At 36.4% G+C, this 22,754-nt stretch overlaps 4 protein-coding genes across 4 annotated transcripts; 1 reads left to right on the top strand and 3 right to left on the bottom strand.

The window, feature by feature from the left end:
• Positions 1-2,907: 2,907 nt before the first annotated feature.
• GCK72_023305 (uncharacterized protein) lies at positions 2,908-4,511 on the bottom strand (the record flags this gene model as incomplete). The annotated part of the gene is made up of 2 exons (XM_053735331.1): positions 2,908-3,268; positions 4,147-4,511. 2 exons carry the CDS (start codon positions 4,509-4,511, stop codon positions 2,908-2,910), a joined length of 726 nt encoding a protein of 241 aa, XP_053578897.1.
• Positions 4,512-6,318: 1,807 nt separating this feature from the next.
• Positions 6,319-9,539, bottom strand: GCK72_023304 (uncharacterized protein; the record flags this gene model as incomplete). The annotated part of the gene is made up of 4 exons (XM_053735330.1): positions 6,319-6,500; positions 6,707-6,776; positions 7,472-7,593; positions 9,407-9,539. 4 exons carry the CDS (start codon positions 9,537-9,539, stop codon positions 6,319-6,321), a joined length of 507 nt encoding a protein of 168 aa, XP_053578896.1.
• A 5,256-nt stretch (positions 9,540-14,795) lies between these two features.
• Positions 14,796-15,820, top strand: GCK72_023303 (uncharacterized protein; the record flags this gene model as incomplete). The annotated part of the gene is made up of 3 exons (XM_003106738.2): positions 14,796-14,866; positions 14,912-15,566; positions 15,620-15,820. The coding sequence occupies 3 exons, from the start codon at positions 14,796-14,798 to the stop codon at positions 15,818-15,820; spliced, it is 927 nt and encodes a 308-aa protein (XP_003106786.2).
• A 1,255-nt stretch (positions 15,821-17,075) lies between these two features.
• GCK72_023302 (uncharacterized protein) lies at positions 17,076-18,402 on the bottom strand (the record flags this gene model as incomplete). Its single annotated transcript, XM_003106596.2, has 4 exons — positions 17,076-17,235; positions 17,292-17,470; positions 17,520-18,254; positions 18,352-18,402. The coding sequence occupies 4 exons, from the start codon at positions 18,400-18,402 to the stop codon at positions 17,076-17,078; spliced, it is 1,125 nt and encodes a 374-aa protein (XP_003106644.2).
• Positions 18,403-22,754: the final 4,352 nt, after the last annotated feature.

The following is a 22,754-nucleotide window of genomic DNA, read 5'->3' as shown; positions in this document are numbered from 1 at the left end:
GTGGATCAAGATTGAAACGCCTTTTGAAAAGGGCTTGACTGCGTTTGGTTTGGTTAACAAGTTTCCAAATAAACCCCCTCCCCTCTCTTTCTTTCTTATATTAGCCTTGACTTGTTGCGATCCGTACGTTATACCATTCTAGTTCAAATTATGCAAAACTTCTTTTTTTCCATTTCTTTCATTCCAAAATCTTTCTTCTAAAGCCATTCGTTTCACTTTCCTCCATAAAATGGCTTAAAAGCCTAGTAAAACCCAGACACCATATGCTCTATTATTCTTTTTTTCTTAGTTTTCTTAGTCAGTGACAAGTGTTGAAACACTAATGAATTGATGAGAAATTCAACATTTTTGGAACGGTTGCGTGCGATGTTCGAAAATGTCAAAGGGCAAAAAATTACAAATTGAGAAAAAACATGGTGGTCATTGACTTAAAAATGACTGAAATTTGATGGATGAGGGTTCCAAAATAAGTGAAAAGGTTAGTAGTATCATAAGATGTCATCGAGACTTTTTTGCTCAGAGGTGTCAAGTGGTTTCAAGAGACTAACTGGTTGAAATGAGAGCACATAGAAAATGAAGGAGGGGGAAGTTACGCGGAGTTCTGTTTTCTCTCACATGCTCTGTCTGCCACACACCTTTCTTCACTATTACAAACAAACTGATCCTACTGTTGAAAACGAAAAAAAAACAGGGAGAGAAAAGTGCAGAGAAAGCAAAAGAATTTGAACACCTGTTTGTTTCACTGCTTACGTTAACTTAACAGAACTGAACCTGCGGGTAAGCGGGTTAAGGAGACATTAAAAATTTGAGAAAGGTAAAACTATTAAGTGAGACGTACAACAGAATGAACCCCCATTTGGAGGGTCTTGTTATGTAGCACAGGAGTAGGAGACCATCTGTTCCATCTCAAGATGAAGGATCAAGGACGAGAAATGGAGAGGAAATAAAATAAAATTGAATGACATCGAAAGGCGCAAAATTTGAAAACCAAAAATTACGGTCTCGGTTTTTGGGTGTTTTCATTTTGAATTTTTATTTTGAAATTTTTGTTCAGGTAACTGGATGATTGAAACTAAAATGAAACGGAAATGAATAGACACAAAAGTTAGAATTAGCATTACGCTTCACTCAAAAATCACTGTTCCATGCCGTTCTTTTCTCCGATTTTTCGGGTTTCCATTTCTTGTTTCGGTTTCAGTCTCAGTGGTGTGTGACTAATTGTGAACTACAAAGAAAAAAGAAGAGAAGAAGTGAAAATTTGGTAAGCAAGTAGCAACGGAAAAAAGAGTGAAAGGCGAAAGGTTTCCTGAGAAAACGACGCCAAGACTGGTGACAAATGAATGATGGCAGATTGCATATGTTGGCAGAAGGAGATGGAATCGAGAAAAGGAGCTCGAGTTACAACTGTGCGCAAGATGTCGAGTTTTCTATTCAATTCTCTCGGGTTAATGACATTTCTTTCTTGTTGCCAGAGAAACATAAAAGCTTAGAATCGGAAAGAAAGGGAATGTAAAGAGATGAGCACTACTAAATCGGATTTTCGATTTCATAAGTCGGATGGAAGTATTTCTGGGTGGTTCAGTAAGCAACGACTTGATGACTTCACAGAAAAAAATATGGTTGGGCAATTGTGTCCGCCAAGTACTTCGATTCTATTCTATTCAAATATGAGAAAAATTCTGAATCATTCTCACGATAACCGGCACTAGCTCAAACACACAACAAGCACTTCCTCTCCACACCTCAATTTCGTCACTGATATGTTCGTCGTTTGTTCTTATTCTAAAGTAAATATTCAGAAAATGAAAGAAATATACAAAAGAAAATTACTCGAACCGTGACTTGCGATTGGGTTGAATGACATGGAATGAGGTGACTTTTCTTCTGCTGACCCAAGAAAAACGTCCACACTTTTAACTCCCCCATTTAAAAAAGATAAAAAGATCAGTCGTCTTTTTCTTGATTATCCGATAGTCGTTAAAAACTACGAAAAAAGGTACAAATAGTTGTTGCGTGGGGGGTCTTAATTACCCTTTGAAGTTTTGTCGGCAGCGGAACATTTGAAAAGAGGATAATAGAAATAATGGAATTAAGAAACTGGGTTGGGATAATTGATAAAATATGGGTTTTTCTAAATATAGACAATTGGAAGAAAATTTATTATTATTGCTATTATCTTTCTGAATGAATAAAGGATATACTACAATTCATTATTACCAGAATTCAGTTAGTTCATAACAAGTTAAATTGCAAATTTCACTAATTTGAAGTGAATAAGGAAGTGAAAGTAAACGAAGAAGAATTTTGAATGTTTCTACCATTTTTTCAACCAAGTTTGAGGTGTCAAGTTTCATACTTTTGGTTGTCTTGGAAATTAGTTAATCTAGTTAAAAATCATAACATTTTCAATACCGATTGTTTCTATGACTTTTAAAAACAATTTAAAGTTACGAACTAAAATCTTTACAAAAACCTAGAGAGGATAACTATACTACCGTAATGACACGTTTTCGGAGTTTCCAACTTTATCTAGTATAACCATGCAACTTAACAAAATACCAAGCACCATATTCTCCCTTTCTTCACTTTACCACGCTCCTACCCATTTATCTTCAGATTTTCTCTTCCACACTTTCAAATGTTCATAGCCGTGTTAGCTAATTAGATGTTCAGATGACCATCAACGCCTGTGTTGTACAAATGTTTCCATTTTTGTTTAATCTCATGTTTGCAAATACCTCTCCTCTTTTGGTCGCGACCCCACCTACGTTACAAAAAACACCCGATTTCTTTTAAAAAAAAGAACACAAAGTGTTTCTAATCCATCGGCGGCGCGGTATACATATTGCGGACTTTGCCTTCCTTTGAGCGTTGGCGGCGCCCCACTTCACATAATGTTCTAGCTTATCAGGCATTAGCAATATCGAAACAAAGCACTCTAAAAAACCAAATACATGGTAAACAACATGAATCAAAATATCCAACATCTAGCATACCGTGGATGACCAGTGATAAAGTCGACGGTACATGTTTCGTTGGTTTTCTCCTGATTGGCGGCAATCTCGGACTGAAATTGTGATCACTCAGATGATCACAACTTCTGCTCAGTCGTTTTCGAATACTCGCAGTTTCGTCTCGTTGATCGCGTTGGAAAGGACGTCGAGATTGGGCAAAATGCACGTGCCGTGGAGAATAGGAATGTTGGTGTGATTGTTGATACTCCTGAGGAATGGGTGACGGAGTATGCATGTTTTCACGAGATAAGTACCTGAATTTTACAAGCTTATTGACATACAGATGATATTAGTAGGAGGGAAAAATCAAGATTATACTACAGTTTTAATTAGAGAGGAATATTTGAATTTACGATTGATAATTTTTGATAGTAACTCAGTTTCCTTCGATTTTCCAGAGAAACTAACACAATACTTTACTACTTTGAAAACGAAACTATTAAAATTTTCTTATCAATAATTTCAGTTTCATAAAAGTTTACTATCGAAAGAACAAAAAATGAAGATAAAATACAAAAACTTCAACTCTTTTGTCTAGACGCCTAGTACGAATGAAAGGTATAAGCAGATTGTTGAAGTGCTGGTAATACTCTCTGCTGCTAATATGTTGACAAAGTTCTCGAAAAAATCTCTTGAACAGACTAGGGAACGAAACGATTGATAGAGGAGAAAAACATATTTCACAGATACAGAGAAAAAAGAAACCTAAAATTAGATACCCGTGAGAAATTTCAAAATTTGTACTTAGAAAAAGACAAAAAAGTTAACCAAACATGATTCCCATTTGAATTCTAATAGTTTGTGTTCTTTTCATTCAATCTATCTACATTTTGACTTTTCTTTCTGCCAGAAAAAAACACACAACAATACCCTCGATAGAAAAATACTGGTTCTAAACAAGATAAAAAACCAATTCGAAAATGAAATGGGCAGGTGAACCAAGAGAGTTTTCAAATGGCAATAAGTCAAACAGATTCCAGTATGAGATAAAAGGAAAAGTCTATTCCGGGTCAGTCGAGTGTGAAATGACGACTAATTTGAGTTAGTTGAACGCCTCCAGCACTTTCACTAACTATTTTTAGAATGAAGAATTAGGAAAAAAGTTTGGAACAAAAACAAAAAATTGACCTACCTCTCTAACAGGCTCATGTCTCCAGTGTCACAACGATGCAACTTGCGTGCATGCAGTCCACCGCCGGTCCTCAGTTGAAAAGAAGAGGAAAATGGTTGTTGGACAGTGGCCGGTAGGCGGGCGCTCATGTCGAGATCCTTGAACGACACTCGTTTCTCGGCTTTCGGTAATTGCTGCTCAGCCAGAGCCAAAGCTTGCGTGTTCACGTATAACGGTATTGATGACGTGGCACTTCCACTACTGTAAGTGTTGGAGGATCTAGACGTGGACGCTGTGCTATGAGCACAAGTAGTCGTACTGCTTCGTTTCTTGTTGGCTAGCAACAAGTGATGCAAAGCATTTGGATGGACACCTTGGCGGTTCATGGAGCCCGTCGATGAGTGCGACGATGCCGACACTCGACGTTCGATCGGGCTCCGCGGCTTCAGTGTGGACGACGTGTTTAGTTGGTGAGGCTGGTGGCAGAAGTTAAGAAAAGGACTGAGTGAATGATTCGGAGGAAATGGCTTTAGGTAAGATCGACGTGTGTCCGTGTCGTAGTCCTACAACACACTTTTTGCCCGATAACTTTTGGTTTCTCCCACTTTTCGTCGTCTTCTTCTTCTTTTTAGTCTCTTCTTCAGCCGCCTGCCTGCCAACCGTCGTCCCTTTTTCTCTATTGCTTATCGTTTTGCGAATGGCGTTAATAACCCGTCCTATCACAATTCGACCAGCTTCTCTTTTCTCCTCTTTAGCCCCGAACGTTCGCTTGCGCAATTGAATAGAACAAAACAGCGTTCTTCTAGGATTTGATGGATATGTATAAAATCAGATTTAGATTTACAATCGTTTGCAGATTGGTTGTTGAATTTGAACAATAGTTTTGTATATGAATTCCTGCAAAAAAAGTTGATCGGCTAGCCAAGAGAAGGACGACGATAGAAAAAACGTGAGTATTGAATTGTCAAAAAAGGGGATGAAAGAAGGGTCACAAAATAGATGGCAGACATTGAAATAGTTTACCAACAACAGGTTATATCAACTTGATGGCATTTTGTTTGAACTGGTCTTTAAGGTTATGCAATATTCTGATCCACTAACTAGTACATGTTTATTACTACCTGTTTTGTATACTATTTTTATTTAACTTGGGAAATATATTATGAGTCAGCCATGAAACATGAGTAAAAATGATTGTTCCAGGTACAACGAAATTCAAGAACTGTGGAAGGGATCCAGATATGGAAATGAAACACTCTTAAAGTATAGTGATAAATAACGTTGGCAAAATGGCAGCCTTCTTTAATACAACCTTCCATTGTTCGAAAAGTGAAGGTCTGGATTAAAACTTTTTATGGCCACTACGGACGAAATTGTAGATGAGTATAGATCTCCTTCTTTCTTCTAATAAAAAAAGTCTGGTCTCGTCCGCTCATAGCAGCAAAAAAAGTGAGAGACTTACAAAAGGAACAAAATCTCGGTGGGGGTCTCGGAGTCAAGGGTTGTGGGAGAGAGACATACAACACCTTGAGAACCTCATGTATGCTTAACAAGCAGGCCTACCGGAGAACAACACATTTGGGTAGACAAAAAAAGAGAACAAAATAGAGCAATAAGGCGTTGTCTGTACTCTTCCTTTTGTGGGATAATCCGTGAACCACGAGCTATTGGGTAGCGTTGAAATAAAAAACATGTGTGGTAGTGTAGGGGTACACATAAATTGAGACAAAAGAGACAAGTGAAACGGCGGCGGTAACTGCGAGACGTTTGCTCTTGAGATTAAAACCGTGCCGACGAAACCACTAATTTTATATTTAATTTTTTTTCAAAATCACTATCTTCGATTCGTAACTTTCACTTCCTCAACAACTCTTGCTCATCAAATCAACATCATTCTTTTCCTCTTTCCGTTTTGTTTGCGGATTCCGCTTATTCCGTCATTAGAGGACAGAAGAGGAAACTTGTTATAGAAGACTAATAAGCAAGTGTAATGAAAGATCAAAATATCAAATTTACTGAAAAGTGTTAAAACGAAAAAAATCAAGAAAAAGGTGAATGAGGTCACAGGTTAGCAAAAGTGACAAAATGACGAGTTGTAGCCTTTCGAAAAGAGCACGAGCATTGTTTACAGGGCGACACAACTAACAGTTGTACCGAAAGGTCATGTACTCAAAGAAATGCTTATGTGTGAAACTAACCAAAGAATTCAACGGGCACTCTGCGGACAGTTGAGAACTTGGTCAGACGGCTTGGTATTCTGGAGATGCTAAAGAATCTCTCTTTTGTAGAAATTCTTTCTTTCGGAAGACGTGTGTAAGATCTTGCAATTGTATGTGGTCCAGTAATTGGCGAGGCATATTGTTCAGGTAACAATCCTAAAATTTCAATAAATTTCTCTATTTTTTTTCCATTTTCTTCATAATTCAATACTATGTTTCTATTCTTGAATTCTCATGAAAAAAGAAACTCCGACACTTTTTGTAGCTATACATTTCATATTATGTTTGTCGTTAGGTACTCTCATGTTTCTATACAAACGGTGCGGTGTTATTTATTGCATGAAAAAAGTGTGTTAACTTACCCCAGTGTTTAGCAAATGCCGACCGATCACCATCCATACGAACTGTCCGGTTTCTTTGAAGCATGCGATTCTTAAATTATTTTAAATGAATATAAATCCAAAATTTTAGTTTAAACATTAAAAAAATAAAGGTTGTGAACTAATGAGAAATGAGAAATTAACATCATGGATCTGTAGTAGTGCCCCTATTTTCCTTGATGTTGTTGCGTAATCTTGAAATTGTCGCGTTTTCGAGAATTGGGTCATTTTTTTGAATTCTAAAAAAGTTGTCTAGAGTTTTGTACAAACGGGTCAAATTCGTCAGGACGACAATTTGGTTTTACATGGTAAGAAAACTACTTTTATATTCCAAAGTTTTCATTAAAACATTTCATCGATTTCCTTTTGTATTGATGCCCGTAGAAGCACAATAGAAATTGTACAGTCAATTCACTTCATTCAGTTTTTCAGAAGCAAGTTTATACTGAAAAAATCTATACAACATTTGTATAGTCTCGAACCCTATTTTCTCAGTCTACACATTAGAAGTAAGTCATTATGGAAATACGATTCATGAAATTGAAATACGAAAATTTTATAAACAAATATACAAAAAAAAACTTGGGCTCTAAAATTATAGTTCAGGCAGATTTTCTGTTTCTATCTACAATATTACTGCTGCATGAACATTCCCATCATTACAGCTTTATGCTACACACTTCCGTAATATTTTGATAAGCTGTTGACTACACAGAGAACGTACAAAAAATCATACGGCAAACTTACTGTGATGAATGGATATTCTTGCTTGTAACAACTCATTGTACTCTGTCTTGGATCGAAAACACAGTATCCAGCGTGCCATGGCAACTTCACTTCTTTATTCATCATCTTGGCTGGTTTACCCTCTGAAATTGAAAAAGAAGTTTATTTTTTCTGTTTATACATATGAATTGAAAAGAAAGAGATAGTGGAAAAAAGTGTGGATCATCAACTCATGATCTGTCTCGGAGGCGCACAAAAATGATCGTTTCAAGTGGAATTGGCAATTAGACGGAGGGGCAGTAGATACAATGAGGGACGAGAGTCATCGTTTCAAGGTTGGCACCATTTTCCCGAAAAGACCCACTTTTAGGGCAATTAGTGGATTTTTTGTGTTATGGAGAAAGTTGAGTGTTGTTTTCTTTTTTCAAGAAAAAGAAATAGAAATTGAAAGAAAACGAATCGAATGGTTGTATATAGTCGGAGGTCTACTAGACTTGACCGCCAAAAGATATCGAATTGACTCTTGGATATATTTATAATAATTATTAATGCGAAAGGTGCTAGATCAAACAACGGAGCGGTGAGATTTGTCGACAGGAGGAAATGGGAGAAGAAATATGCAAAACGAGAGTATTGTCTAAGGAATCTTATACAAAAAGCATTTCGAGGAAGATTATTGGAATCAAAACTAAACTTTAAATATAAGACTTGTCTTACTGGACAAAATGATCGAGGAAATTGAATGTTATGTGACTAAAACTGGGTGATGGAAAATTTAGCACTAGCTACGAATGAATTTGAAACAAGAAAACTTCGAGTCGTCCTCGTTTTGTTTATTCATACGGATTTAGAATTGCAAAACGAATATGTTTGTATTAAGAAATTTCTTGCTTATGCAGAAAGAGGGGTCGGCACAAGGTTTCGATTCCCTCCAACTTGTCAAAATTTTTGTTGGTTCTAAGAGTATAAGGTGGAGGTGTCAAAAGGCAAAAGTAAACAGAAATGAAGCTAAACGGGAGAAAGAATATATCGTTTTTCGTTTTCTTCCGTCAGATTTTATTCATCTTCCCTTTTCTTCTACTTCCGAGGACTTCTTTCGTTTTTTGTTCACATCTCCTGTCATTCCTCGTCTAATTTCTTTCCGCACTTCGTAAAATTTTAGGATGAGGTCATAAACAATAAGGGCCGCCGCTCGGCCCTCTCTGTTTTATGTTTTATGAGTCAAAACTAGAGCCGTCAGGTAAGAAGAAAAAGAGAAAATGAATCATGATGTAAAACTTTGACTCAAAAAAAGTGAAACTCATTGAAAAATTAGAGGATGTCACTGAAACACGTTTTTTGAGACTGTGAAGAAGTTGCAAATTAACAAATTAAGCAAAGTGTCGAATTGAGAAATTTATAGAGATCATCGGTAGAGATATAATTGATAGATAGGACGTTTCACTGTAAAAAATTCAATTGAATAGTGTCTTTCAAGAACATGACAATTTCCTAATAGTTACAGTCCAAACTTATACTCAGCATCATTCTTTTAGAGACAATTGATGACGTTGGTATGTTCTAATCTTAACTTTATCAATACAACGACTGTTGAATTTCTAAAAGACCAATACCGAAGAACGCAGCCAAAGTAAATGAGAAGAATTATGGTTAGCATGAAGTGAAAGTGTCACAGTAATATAGTATATACCAGAGGAATGGACTTGCCCGGTTGGCCACTACTACCGTCAGTATAATGATCATTTCAGTAGCGAAAAGAAGAAGGATGAGTGTATCTACACTAGCTTTTTGTACTATACGAGGTATGAGATAATAAAACAAGAACTATTTTAGAATACTATCATATAGTAGTTACAATATGAAGTTGATCAAATTCATGTATAGAATCAGAACTATTGCTGGGAAAATCAGGAAAGTCGAGAGATCACTGGAAGAAAGAAAAGGAAGTACACTTACCACAAACAATAAGCCAACCATGACAAATGGGTCGAAAGTCTTCTTCGACACTTTTTTTGGTGCATCTTGTTGGTGTTTTACTCTCTGATTCACTCTCCATTTCGTCTTCCGGTTTCTCCTCTATAACTTTCATTCTGAAAACGTTCTTTTTAGAAATGGGTTAACAGAAACACCATATGGAGTCTATGAAGCGAGAAAAGGAAAACTGAAATGGTTTTTTGCAGGATTGGACAAAAGAACTTTCCAGGAAAGAAGGAAAAGAGCTAATTATCGAAAAACAATAAAACAGTGAAGACGTTGAAAATTGCTTGAGAAAATATGAGAGAATTTTGCAAAATGATAAATCTAGAAGAACTTAAAATTGTTATTTTCATTTATTCAGATAGTAAGATTATTATTCAGAAATGTTCTAAAATAGTTCGACTGATTTGTTTTAAAAATATATGAACGAATGGGTTGTCACGTTTTTATACACCTAAAATTAATTGAATAATGATCAAGATTACAGTAAGATAATTGTTGAAGGTCACATAAAAAAGGATTACATTGGTCAAAACGGCATAGGAAAAACAAGATTATGTGGCTGAATCTCATTGTACTCGTCATTCGGAAACAAGGAATAAAAGAAATGGATACGGAAAAAAGCGAGATGGAATAAGAAATATCGCGCCTTTATTCCCTAATTGAGTTACCGCCCCACCATGACTGACGAAGAGGAACAATTAGCTTAGGCGGTGTTGGTGGTTCCCGAAATGGTTTTGTTTTTTCCTGTTGTTTTTTTCTTTTTCTCTCTTTTACCACGAAATGACCTCTTATTTTCCTTTCTCGGACGTTTTTTTTTGCATATGGACGGAATTTCCCGAGATCGTTATCTTTCAACCTACCAGACACGAGCGTAATGTTTTTACTGTAATATGGACACATAAATTCAGCATTTTTGAGTCATTCTACAGCTAAGAAATACGGAGGGTACCTAAACGATGAGAAATGAACAAAGGAGTCGGCAACTTCAAATATTATTATGAGGGTACCCTCTGATGAGTCGCCGTGTCTCATATTTAGGCAAAAGCGTTGGTCTCTTTCGCTTTCTCTTTTTCTGTACGGCATGAAAAGGCAACCAAACGTTTCAAGTACACAACACCTCTCGTTCATGGTATTTTGAGATTTGTTTACTTTACGGTTCCGAATTTCGAGCATAGACAGACAATAGAAATAAAAATGAGATGAGGGTGTTTTTTAATAGAAAAACGATTGAATTTGACACAGATGAAACTAAAGACGAATTAGTCAAAAATGGTTGGCGGATTAATATTATAAAATAAGATTGAAGAACATGTGCCGCGTTCAACCGCACCCAACATTTATTTGCGTTCAACCTATTTGATGACAGGTAGAGATAGAGCACTGTTCTCATGATATGTAAAGATGAATGTCAATGGTCAATAACATAGCAGGTGGTACTGTTCTGTTGATAATGTTTAGTTGTGGAAGGCATCCGGATGATGGATTCAAAAATAAGAACAAACGTTGGGATTGGCTTCGGGATGATACAATGATAATTGTAGCTCCAAGTCAGAAACCAAGCTATGACTAAGAAATTGATGAGGTAGGTGCCGTCAGGTAAACGGTGCACCGGTGTACACATTTAATCAAAAAAAGTTGTAACATGAAGTATGATTGTCTCTAGGAAGCCGACGGTCACCATATAGAAGGATCCCAAACATGCACTTGAATACAAAGGAAGAGAGTCCCGACTGAAAGTGATTTTTATCATGCTACTCGGGAGAAATACACAGCTTGAAATGGACAAAGCAAAAATTGAAATTAATACTCGTTTTGGATATGTTTACAGGATCCCTTTGATAAAATTGCAAAATATGTTCATTTTCTATTTGATATTTCGATAAAACGTGGTAGAAGTATCGGCAGGCTTAGAGGTTCTGAGGTGTTGGAATTATCTTGTCAATAACAGGAAAAATATTGGAAAGGAGAGGAATGTATCGATCGCGAAAAATGGTATGCACAGCCAAGCCCCTTGTAGTGATGATTTGTGAGATAATAAAATTGATGGTGTGGACGGTCAGAGTGAACTGGAGAACCTCGTTGTACCAGTCACAATGAGTTTTAAGATTTGAGAGTAAGGTGAGCCAAGAAACAAATAAAGAAGATGTAGTAGAAGATATATCAAAATTTAGGGAGACTTAATCAGAGTTGCACAGCGTTGTTTCAAAAAGAAAAATTGGTTGAATTTATATTTGGAAACTCTAAAAGATAACATGCTCTTGAAAATTAAAAACCAAAAGAATTGCAACAAAATTCTCTCATAAATCTCGTTCAGAAAGGAAGAAGACGTGGATATTCTTCGCGTGCCACAGGATGGCCCTTGGAAAAGAAGGAAAATGACAAATCTGCGGACGAACGCATATTACTTCCCCCTACCGATCCATCGTCACCTAAATTGTCACCTCAGCGTTGAATTATTAGTCAAATTTCGCGCCCCTCCAATTACTCGTTACCATGAAATGCGTTCATTTTCTACTGTATATGAAAGTAGTAGAATGATCATCTAAATAAACTACTTTACTGTGTTTACTGAAAAGGAAATGGGTGAAGACGTGGTGTTCTTCTTTTCTAAGATATCATTTGAGAATTGGGAGAAAACAGGAAACTGATAATAATAGACAAGTGATGAAAATGGCCGGTCTAGACAAAAAGATGAGCAGAGCAAAACGAGGGAAAATTGAAATCGAGCCTTTGCCACCTTGAATTGAAAAGCTCTTACTCAAACACGTTTCCCACCTTTTTCTCACCCTATCATCTTAATACAATCGAAAGAGCCTGTTCACACGCGCAAATTCGCGGCGATCACTTTGGATTTTTCATGATTTATTTCGCTTTTTGTCCATTCCGCAAACACATGCGAGGCGTAGGGCAAAAAGTGACCGCGCCATGACAAAGAGGCCGCCGCATATGTTAGACGGCTAGAGTCAGGTCGGAAGAAAACGAATGGGCGGCCGACATGTCTATTTCACAGGAAGATGGAGAGAATGTGGCCGAATGGTCTAGTGGTATGATTCTCGCTTTGGGTGCGAGAGGTCCCGGGTTCAATCCCCGGTTCGGCCCATTCTTTTTTGTTTTTTTTTTCTATTCATAACAGATAGTCACTTCAACTTGAAATCTGTTTTTCAATTTGAAATAAGGCTTGGCTATATAGCTCTGTTTAGAGACACAAACTTACTATCCAAAAAAGCGAGAATTTACAAAAAATATGTTCTCTACAATTTTCAAGTCGTAAAATTAAAACACAAAAATGCGGTGGTCACATTTTACATACATTAGAAGAAAAAAGTTTTGAAGACAAATATTTTTCTTTTTTTATTCCCACGGTTGCTCTTCAGGCTATTTTTCAGCATTTTTCCAAAATTTTCTCAGAGGTCGACTCAAACAGACACATACCTCAAAAACAAAAAATCTGTACCAAGTTTGAGTTTCCCCTGTTTTTGTATTCAAGAAACATGAAAATAAGAATAATTAATATTGTAAAATAATTTTATACATAAAATTGTAAGAGAAGACAACAGCAATATGCGACATTCCATATTCAAATCAAAAATGTTGCACGAATTCCAACAGTCGCTGTTTTGATAGTTTCAATAGTTTTGTTATTCGATATTTAAAAATTGAGTTATTCTTGGGTTACCATAAATCAAATTGTACAGTAATGGCGTCTTTCAATTTATTTTTTCCTCCTGTAGCAAGATTGATGTTGATGGCAGCTGTACCTACAAGTAAAATCTTTTCTGATAGAAGTGGATGAACAAGTATCTGACCGATGAGATACTATAATGATCATAGTTTTGAAAACTTTGACCGTTTCAGTTAGGAATCTCCAGATTTGAAAATGTGGCAACAATATCACTGATTTTTCCACCAAGAAAAATTTTAATGAATCTTTCAGATCAAAAGTAGAGCTATATTTGCGTAATGGACAATTTTTTGTAAGAATACTTTCTAGAGAGTTATGGTCATTTTGAGAAAACAGCTCAAAAATTGAACTATTTTGCACTGAAATGGGTCGATTTGTGGGAGAAATTGTTTTTTTCGAGATGTAACTTGCTAGGCCAGTACAAAAAAGGTGTTAACTACAAAATAAAATTCTAATTTTAATCTGTATGATTCATTAAAAACCAACTAGGTGTGACAATCGAAACTACCATGACACACTCTCAAAGTTGGACGATTTTAACTGAAAACGGCCAAGTTTTATATCTAATTGCTCAGTACTGTAAATTCGTATCTCCTTTCTGATTTCTTGAAGAAATTTCTTTCCTTCTCCGGCGTTTTTAATACATACGAGGTGCATCAGATAAACAAATTATACAGATTCCAGATAAACCTATAACGTTTCAGTACAAAACTTTAGTCTTTTTCTAAAAGAAATTTTGCAAAGCGTTTTATTTTATTATTCAGAGTAATATACTTTTTACTACAAGAACAGATACGCATTTGACATCGAATTGCCTCGACCACAACATTAGCAGAGGTCTAGGGCCCTTGACTCTTGATGGACGCTGTTCAGATAATTTTCTGAGCAACTTGGATGTAGTCTGTAAAGTATTTTGGCCCGGTAGCAAAGAATATTTTCCAAACCAGACTTGACATATTACCTCCAAACCAGGCGAGACGAAATATCCGAGTGCGAAGAAATCTAAGATCTGTTGATCGCCATTGTGGGTACGAGTTTGGTGTGTTAAACTCTTGTTGTTTCGTGAAGTCTCAAACCCCACTACCCATTTTTCTGCTATTTTTCATTCGTTCTCATTCCCTAAACAGTTTTTGATCATGCTTGCATTTCTGATTTTCAACTGCTCACGCTTTTAAATTCCCATCGAATGTTTGAATAATCAATATTTTTCGTACCCCTGGATGCAAGTTCCAAAACTGCACTCTTTTTTTCTCTGCACTCTCCGTTGAATATGAACGTGTACTCCCCGCGTCGTTGTATCGATTTCTAATCTTCTCTCGTTCGCTTGGGTTGTTCTCGAGCATTTTTCGTTGTTACATTTGCGTCGTACTACTCTCTACTTTGCATTTTTTCAGGTTATGAACTTATACTCAAACATTATTTACAAACCGGATACAATCAGGGTTCTTTTCCAATTGAAGTTCAAAGTCGATGATGCATTAAATTTATTGAGAGCGACAATGCCGACCATCTCTTTGGAAGAAGTTTCGTTTTGGTACGAGAGATTCAACAAAGGGAATTTCGATATTTCTCAAGATTTATAGTGAGTTTTTTCTTCAATTCAGCCTTCTTTCGGAAACTTTTTTGTTTGAAAAAACGACTTTCGAATAAGTGTTTCATAAAAATTTTCAGTGAAAAAAGGAGATGCCCTCATTGAACATGCTACCAGTAGTGTTAAAAAGGAAGATTACCGATCAAGTCAACATTGAAGACCAGTGAGAAAAAGTTCAAATGAAACACTACTAACTATTTGATTTCAGAGATGCTCTCGTTCGTGTTAACAAAGGGTTCCGGACGTATTTACGTGCCGATCGGAGAGTGTTCAATTTAGTTAGAATTTGTCTGGACGAGAACGAGGCTGTTTTATGTAAAGTTTACAAAGACACTAAAGAAGAGAAAATCATCATAACCACACGTGATGGAGGATGTATTGTTGATAAAAACGGAGAAACGACTACCTATGAGAACTCAATGATTGACCAAGTTCTGATCGAATTCCGAGAAACTATCAAAAAACGCGGCACAAAAATAGCCGACGTGACAGTGAAGTTCAACAGCGAAATGCAAGGTGGCGACAAAATGTTTTTCAAAGGAGTGTGTGACGTCTTCTCGGAACTGAAAGAACCTTTGCATGTGGAAAAGCTTGATTTACGTACCATTGAAACAAATAAAATGAATTCAATCCTGCGAAACATCAAAATTGGGGCTCTGAACAGTTTAACGTACGAAGCAATTGATGTTCACACGATTGACATGCGAGATCTTAACAATTTAGACGACCATGTGCCGTTTCTAAGAACGTTGGCGATTCTGTCACTCTCTTTCAAAAACGTTCCTCTCTCGAACTTTGCGCATATTTCTTGTATTTATCTCAAAGCTGTGATTTCTCAACAGGAACTCTCCGATTACAAAAATGTAAGTTGAAAAACGTGAGTTACTTTGGAATGATAATTTTGTTTTTATTTCAGAAATTGATCAACTCTTCTATTGGGCCCTATCATACTCTTGAGACAACTCTGACTACAGAAGAAATCAAAGAAGCTTTTCGTCCCTATGAAACAATCAGTCCTGGTATCAATCAGTTTGAGGGTAGCTTCCGTCATTCCCTTCTAGATAAAAAAATCAACTTCACCACAACTGATGGTTTAGTATTACTGCGTTTTTTCTGACTTTTTTTGTTTTGCATCCACTTTCGAATGAGTTATTATTTTTATGTGGTTTTAGTTTTAATTTGAATATCTCACTCGTTATGCTTTTCATTTGTAAGTTTTCAATGATTATTTCACAAAAAGACATCATGAATAATTGTTTACATGGTTTTCTTTTGTATGTTTAAGATTATTTATTGTTTGAACACAACTATTTTCTGATTTTCATTCTTTTGTTTTATTTCAGATTTCATACGATGCCTTTGAGAGACTATTTCTCAAACGACTAAGCAATGTTTCAATAGATGGAAACACTTTTATAAAAATAGCTTTATTTATGAAACTACGTTTTTCTGACTTCTCTGACACAAATAATTTTTTGTTTTTTTCAGTTACTAGTTGTATTTAATTCTTCACACTCGGACAACGAAGTTCTGTTACATAAGCTAAATTCCTTATTATGAGTTTGACTAAATGAATAAAAACATTTCACTATTGTACAAAACATGTGCATTTTTAGGGGAAATTCCGACAATAATACTCAACTATAACCATATCGTTCGTGGAGGTTAACAGCAACCACTTGGAGTTTACTCAAAACAAGCCAATCACTTATTTAATCAAAGTAAAAGCTCCAGGAGTTGACGATCCCGCCGTTTAATTGAAGCACAATCTTTCTCCGTGTTTTTATGTTTTTTCTTTATCTCGTCAGTTTTTTTAATGTGTAAAGTAAAATATGACTACGTTGTTAGCTGTAACATTCACAACGCCAAAAAAGTATATGTTTGTTATAACCCTAATTCATTTTCTGTTGTAATGCTAACATAACAAGAAAGATGGAAACGAAACAATTAAAACAGTTCATGTTTCCGTTTTCATAATTTTCTGCTTCCTTTCAAAGGCAAAGTGAGGCAGTGGGATTGAGCGAGCACGGATAAATGTTCTGGGAAAGTGAAACAGAAATTTGTTTTTCGGCAGTCTATAGACTAGTCTACACGCATTTGAAATAGGAGCGCATTGAACACATCTTGGTTGTGCGGTGGGATTTGATCCAACCGAGTTTGACTAAATTTATCCTGATGAAAACAAAACTTGAGTTTTCAGTTACCAATCACAAAACTAATGTGCTCTTATCACAAAACTTTGATTGAATCAAGAACGCAGAAACTTAGTTACAGTAAATAAGAGTTTACAATACACAGAGACATAATATATCACAATAAATCACAGAAAAAAAATCGTTTTCAAATTGAGTTGGTTTACATTTCGCATTTGTTCAGAAACATTTGCGATGGACAATTGCTGAACCAAATTCTTCATATTCGTTTCGCGAAATCCAAATCTCCGAGAACGTTGTCAAGGACGCAAGAATAGAGCCACCAATCCAGACAGAGTACTTGCGCTCCGGTGGTGCCAATGCTTTCACCGTTACCGATCTGAAAATTGATTTCGGTTAGAGACTTCTGTCACAATCAAATAAATTTTAACTTACGGAGGAGCAAGAGCGGTGATCTCGTTTTGAAATCTTTCCTTGAAAAATGGAAACATCGTAGTACCACCAGCGAATACAATGCTGTTCATGAGTTCTTTACGTAAGTCGATATCACAATTCATAATCGATGAGAAGAAAGTTTCGTGGATTCCAGGAGATTCCATTCCGAGAAGATCTGGCTGAAAAACAAGAAATTCGAAATTCGCGTAAACTGGCTGAATGATGTACCTGAAATAATGCTTCCGGGCAGCGAAATCTTTCGCTGCCAATGGTAATCATCTGGCCATCGGGTAGCTGGTACGTCTTATCCAATGCACTTGAATTAATGGCGGTGTCCATAGACTTATCCAAGTCAACGGCGACAAAGCAGAGTTTCTCCTTGATATCTCGAACAATTTCTTTCTCAGCCGAAGTGGTGAAAGAGTATCCTTTCTCGATGAGAATTTTCTGAAGGTGTTCCGTGAGATCTCGTCCAGCCAGATTAAGGCGCTGGATGGCGTGTGGCACAGCGTATCCGTCGTAGACTGGAACCGTATGGGTGACACCATCTCCCGAATCGAGAACCATTCCGGTCGAGCGTCCAGATGCGTAAAGAGAGAGCACTGCTTGAAGTCCAACGTACAGTGATGGGACGTTGAAGACTTCAAACATAGTTTCCGTCATCAACTCACGGTTACTCTTTGGATTGAGTGGAGCTTCAGTGATGACGACCGGGTGATTTTCAGGATTGACACGGAGCTCGTTATAAAATGTGTGATGCCAGATCTTCTCCATATCGCTCCAGTTAGTGACAACTCCATTTTCAATTGGGTATCTCACACTTAGAATTCCTCTCTTTTCTTGGGCTTCATGGCCGATGTACGAGTCTTTCTCGCCCATTCCGATCATCACATTTCTGGTTTTCGGATTGCCAACAATTGCCGGGAAAACAGCACATGGAGCGTCGTCATTGGCAAATCCAGCCTAAAATGCATAACTTTTATTTATGTTTGATCGAGTCACTACATCTATAACTCCAATTTCTTTCTACTGTTTTCTACTGCTTCAATGGGAAACTGACCTTACATACTCCGGATCCATTGTCGATCACCACAGGCACAGCTAAATCCATGATGTAGTGGAATTGCTGTTGTGAGAAGAGAGAGAGCAAGTCGAGAAACGGAAGGCTCGGTGAGATGTGAAGTGAGAAAGACTGACTAATGGCGAGATTCGAGCGATGTTTCTAGATGCAAATCAAGCTCCTCCCATTTTTCAGTCCAATAGAGCGAGCTTTCCGCAAAAATGTTGTGGATCGAACGACAATTTCGAAACAGTCGAGTTGAGTCATAGGAATATTCAAATTGTTTACCAGATTTTCGAGAATAACAATCAAAATGGCACGTTTTAGCAAGCAAGTGATCGATGATCATTGAGAATTTTTCCACAGAAGAGGAAAAAGTCCGATTTTAGATCTCACTGATGAAGAAGGGTTCACTACCCGTTTTAGCATACGAAACCTGTCAATTCGAATCAGTTGCTTGAATTTTGTGATTGTATCGTTTGCTTCAAGCTCTTCAAGCTTTTCCTCAAGTTTTTGGATAAAAGTGAACATCATCAAAAGCTGTGTTTCTCCACTTTGAATAATATCCGCGTGGCTGGCGATGACGGATTCTGAAACAACTCAAAAGTTTCATTTTTTCATTCAACTTTGTCAATCAATTTCAAAAACCTAAACTGATTTCCTCAGGTCTACAATAATTATACATAAGATTCACCATTTGTGATTATGTGATCCGGCTGTTAATTGTTTAATGTTATCGTGGCACGATTCCTTCAAAGCGAATAACTTCCTACAGACTTCAGTGCTATTTTGAATGGTTGAAATTCTTTTGATTCAAGTGGTTGACTGCGTTCAGATGATGAAAATATCTGAAACAAGAGTAATTTGGGTGAGGAGCATGATTGGCTAACTCACCCTTTTGAAAGCTCAATGAAAATTCGTTCAATGAAACAGTATCGCTTGCTGTTGCTCATTTAGGGCTACCATTCAGAATTTAGGTGCCTTTTCGACACTGGACGTTCGTTTCAAAGATTTCATCCTAGCTGACTGAGTCAAGCAGAGTTTTTTAAAACGATTTTCTTCTTTCTGTTGGCAGAGATGAATTACTTGAAGTCGAGCGCGATTGAGAGGACGAAATTAGAATCCGTCGGTGACAATCTCAATCCGGCAGTTTCGAATAACTCTGCATTGTCTAAAGCAGACTAAACCTTAATCTGAACATGTAGCTGAATGAGCGTTCTTACTTACAAAACAAAGCAAAATGTGTCCTGGAGTCAGCACAGGACACATATCGTACAGGTAAGTTTCAATCCTTTGAAAGATATTGGGAACTGTCTCGTCTTACTTCAGCGTTCTTATGTTAATTGTTCTGCTTTAATTCGTGTTGAATTCGTCAATACATACAACTTTCCATCCCGGATTGCACGATTTTCGATTAATTAGTTGTGAACATTTCTGAAAAACGGATTGTAAAATTAGATATATATCATCAATGAAACTAAAGAATTAAAAGAATTAACAGGTTTTAGGAGACACTCAAAAAGCGCAAAGGCTCTTTCTCTGCGTCTCTTGCTACCGCGCAGTCTTTTGGTTACAAGAAAGCGTCAGTAACTGTTTTTCGAATACTCCGTCTTATTAATTCATACGAATTGCTAACGACGTGTTTCTTAAAATTGTTTTGTTTGTCACAACAAGGCTAGAAAGTCCAAAATTGAGTTATTTCAACATCTAAATTTAATTTGGTTGTTTCTCTTATAATTCACAATAATTGAAAAATATGAAATAGTGAACAAAGTACACGCATGGAAAAAAACAAAATGGAATGGGCCGAACCGAACCCGGGACCTCTTGCACCCAAAGCGAGAATCATACCACTAGACTATTCGGCCGAACATTTGTTAGTTTTCTGCTTCCGATTATTTGCTTCATTATGTTAGTTCAGTTCATTCATTCGTTAGTGCCCATTTTCCTTTCCGAGGAAGAGAAAGCAGATCCCGTTTCCGTATATGTCTCACGCAGAGAAAAAGAGATAGAAGATTTCCGAGTAATTCCTTTTTCGTGTAGATATATCTTCACGCAAACTGGGAGTAAAACAAATTTTGCAATGGAGTTTCGTACAAGGCATTCAAAAATGTTGGTGTTTGGTGTCTAGTTTTGTAGTGAGGAATTTTCTTTCTTATATGTGGCTGCTGTAAAATTTCTGAATTTCGACTAGATATTGTGTTTGGCTCCATTTTTGCAAGCGAGTGATAATGTTGAAGCAAGTCTATTCACTTTTCACAAACAGCAAAAGGGGGTCATTCTAAAGAAAATCTAGTGAATTTGATCCACAATTGCATAGTTGATCGAGTTGAAGATTAAGCAATTTCTACTTTAAAAACTCTCGAACAGTTACGAACTGTTTTGAAGCCACTCGGAGGAAAATTCAAGGGAACTCTAAGAAATATCTAATCGAACTATACGGCAACCAAACTAGCCTGGAATTTCTGAAACATGATAGGATTCATGAATTTTAAGGGAAAACTATTCATCAGAAAATGAAAAAATATAATGAAATCTAATACGTAGTTTAAAAAACTACATCAGATAGAGATTGAAGGAAGGCAACATTTTTACTGTCTCACTGACAACAAGCGAGTCAGTGTTGTTTATTATTCAAGAAACATTTTTCAATTATTGAACGAAAGTGTATGATTCATTCATATACCAATGAATTATGTATTTTAAGATGACCCATATCAGGCAGATAAAAAGTTCAAAAAGAGGGAGTTTAAGGGATAAAAAGGAGCAAGCAAATAGGGAAGGTCTTGAAACAGTTGCATAGATCAAACGAGGAAAAAAAAACAAAAAAAGAAAAGGAATATTAAGAACTTGAGAGAACTGCAAATCAATAATATAGATCTCCATAAAGTTCGTATTGTTTTTATCACAGGCATGACGTAGCATTGTTTGGAACACTGAGTGGTGGAAAAGTCGATGAGACTGGTATTGTGAAATCCATGAAAATAAGTTGTCCCGAAAAACATTCAGTTAAATATCATAAAGTGGTGGGAAACAGAAATCGAAGTTAAGGCGTTATAACTACTCGGTGTTTACAAAATTAATACAATTTGTAAAATAAGAAAATAACTAATTAATTTTAAAAATAGTTCTTATCCATTTGACTGGTTATTAGTCGGATTGGTTCGGTGTTTTGGTTCAGTGGGAGTTTTAAACAGAAATGTGTCTTTTTTCAGTTAAATTTCATACGGTTGACAAACATCGGAAATCTGAAAAATCATATTTTTGAGTGTACTATGTGTTTAGCTAGTGCTTATATAAATTAGAATCCCCGGATCAAAACTTAAGGTGTAATACGGCTCACGAAACGAATTTTTAAACATTACAACTACTAGTAGCTTAGCAAACCAAGGATTTTTTCCGCGCTCATCACTATATTTGTCAAAGCAAGGTATTTAATATTTTGCAATTTGTCTCCTTTTTTCTAAACCGTATCCAATTATATTTTCCATTATTTCAAAAACTGAGTAAGAATAGTGATTTATAGCAGATATGCTAAAACTCCATATGTTCAATTCGAGATTCTGCCGTCGGTATGAAACTTTTTCTAGTTGTCGGCTCAACCCGTGTTTTTCCTTTTCAAAATTAATATTCCTTCGCTTAACCAATAAAAAAAAACAAAAGTTATTGTATCTTCATTTATTTCAGTATCGACGTTCTATCATTCTTTCATATTTGGATAAAGTTGAATGATATTGAGACCATTTAGACTATTAGCTGTGCGGACAAGACGAGAGATTTTCATACTTGATCGGAATCGTCAACTGGTTCGGGCGTGCTGACTGGGGCAATGGATCCGGTGAACGGTTCGATATCTTCTGGCAGCATGTTGACGGGATGTCTGAAACAGTCTGATAAGAAAAACTTACAATAATTGCAGTCTCTAAATTTACCTTAAGGTTTTCGGCTTGTGGTATCAAATGCTTGTGTCAATTACAAAAATGAATTAAAGGCTGCAATATAAAAGGATTGAGTTATGAATCAGCTGTGGGATGAAAACCAATGTAACTCGGAAAAAAGTGTACGTTATGAAGAAAACAGAGAAGGGATACGCTTTTAGTCTCTTGCCACCTAGATACATAGTTGCTAAGCAAACCCTATTCTTTATTATTCAAGAGAACCGATAAACAAGAAATATGCGAGAGAGAAGTAGGAGGCCAATTCTCAATAAAAGACTACTGTACATATAAAATCGAAAACAAAAATAAGGAGAAAAGATTTAGGACATTCAAAATATAACTCTCATCTACTGGTAGACTTAACGATTTTCGACTCTCTGGATGGTTTTTAGTTTGGATAAACATGGATTTTTGTCGCAAATAAAAAACATGAATGTATTTTAACTAATGCAGATGAGAACATCT

This window comes from Caenorhabditis remanei, chromosome X (genome assembly GCF_010183535.1).
Source record: "Caenorhabditis remanei strain PX506 chromosome X, whole genome shotgun sequence".
Classification (NCBI taxonomy): domain Eukaryota; kingdom Metazoa; phylum Nematoda; class Chromadorea; order Rhabditida; family Rhabditidae; genus Caenorhabditis; species Caenorhabditis remanei.
This window is presented reverse-complemented; position numbering and strand designations above follow the sequence as displayed.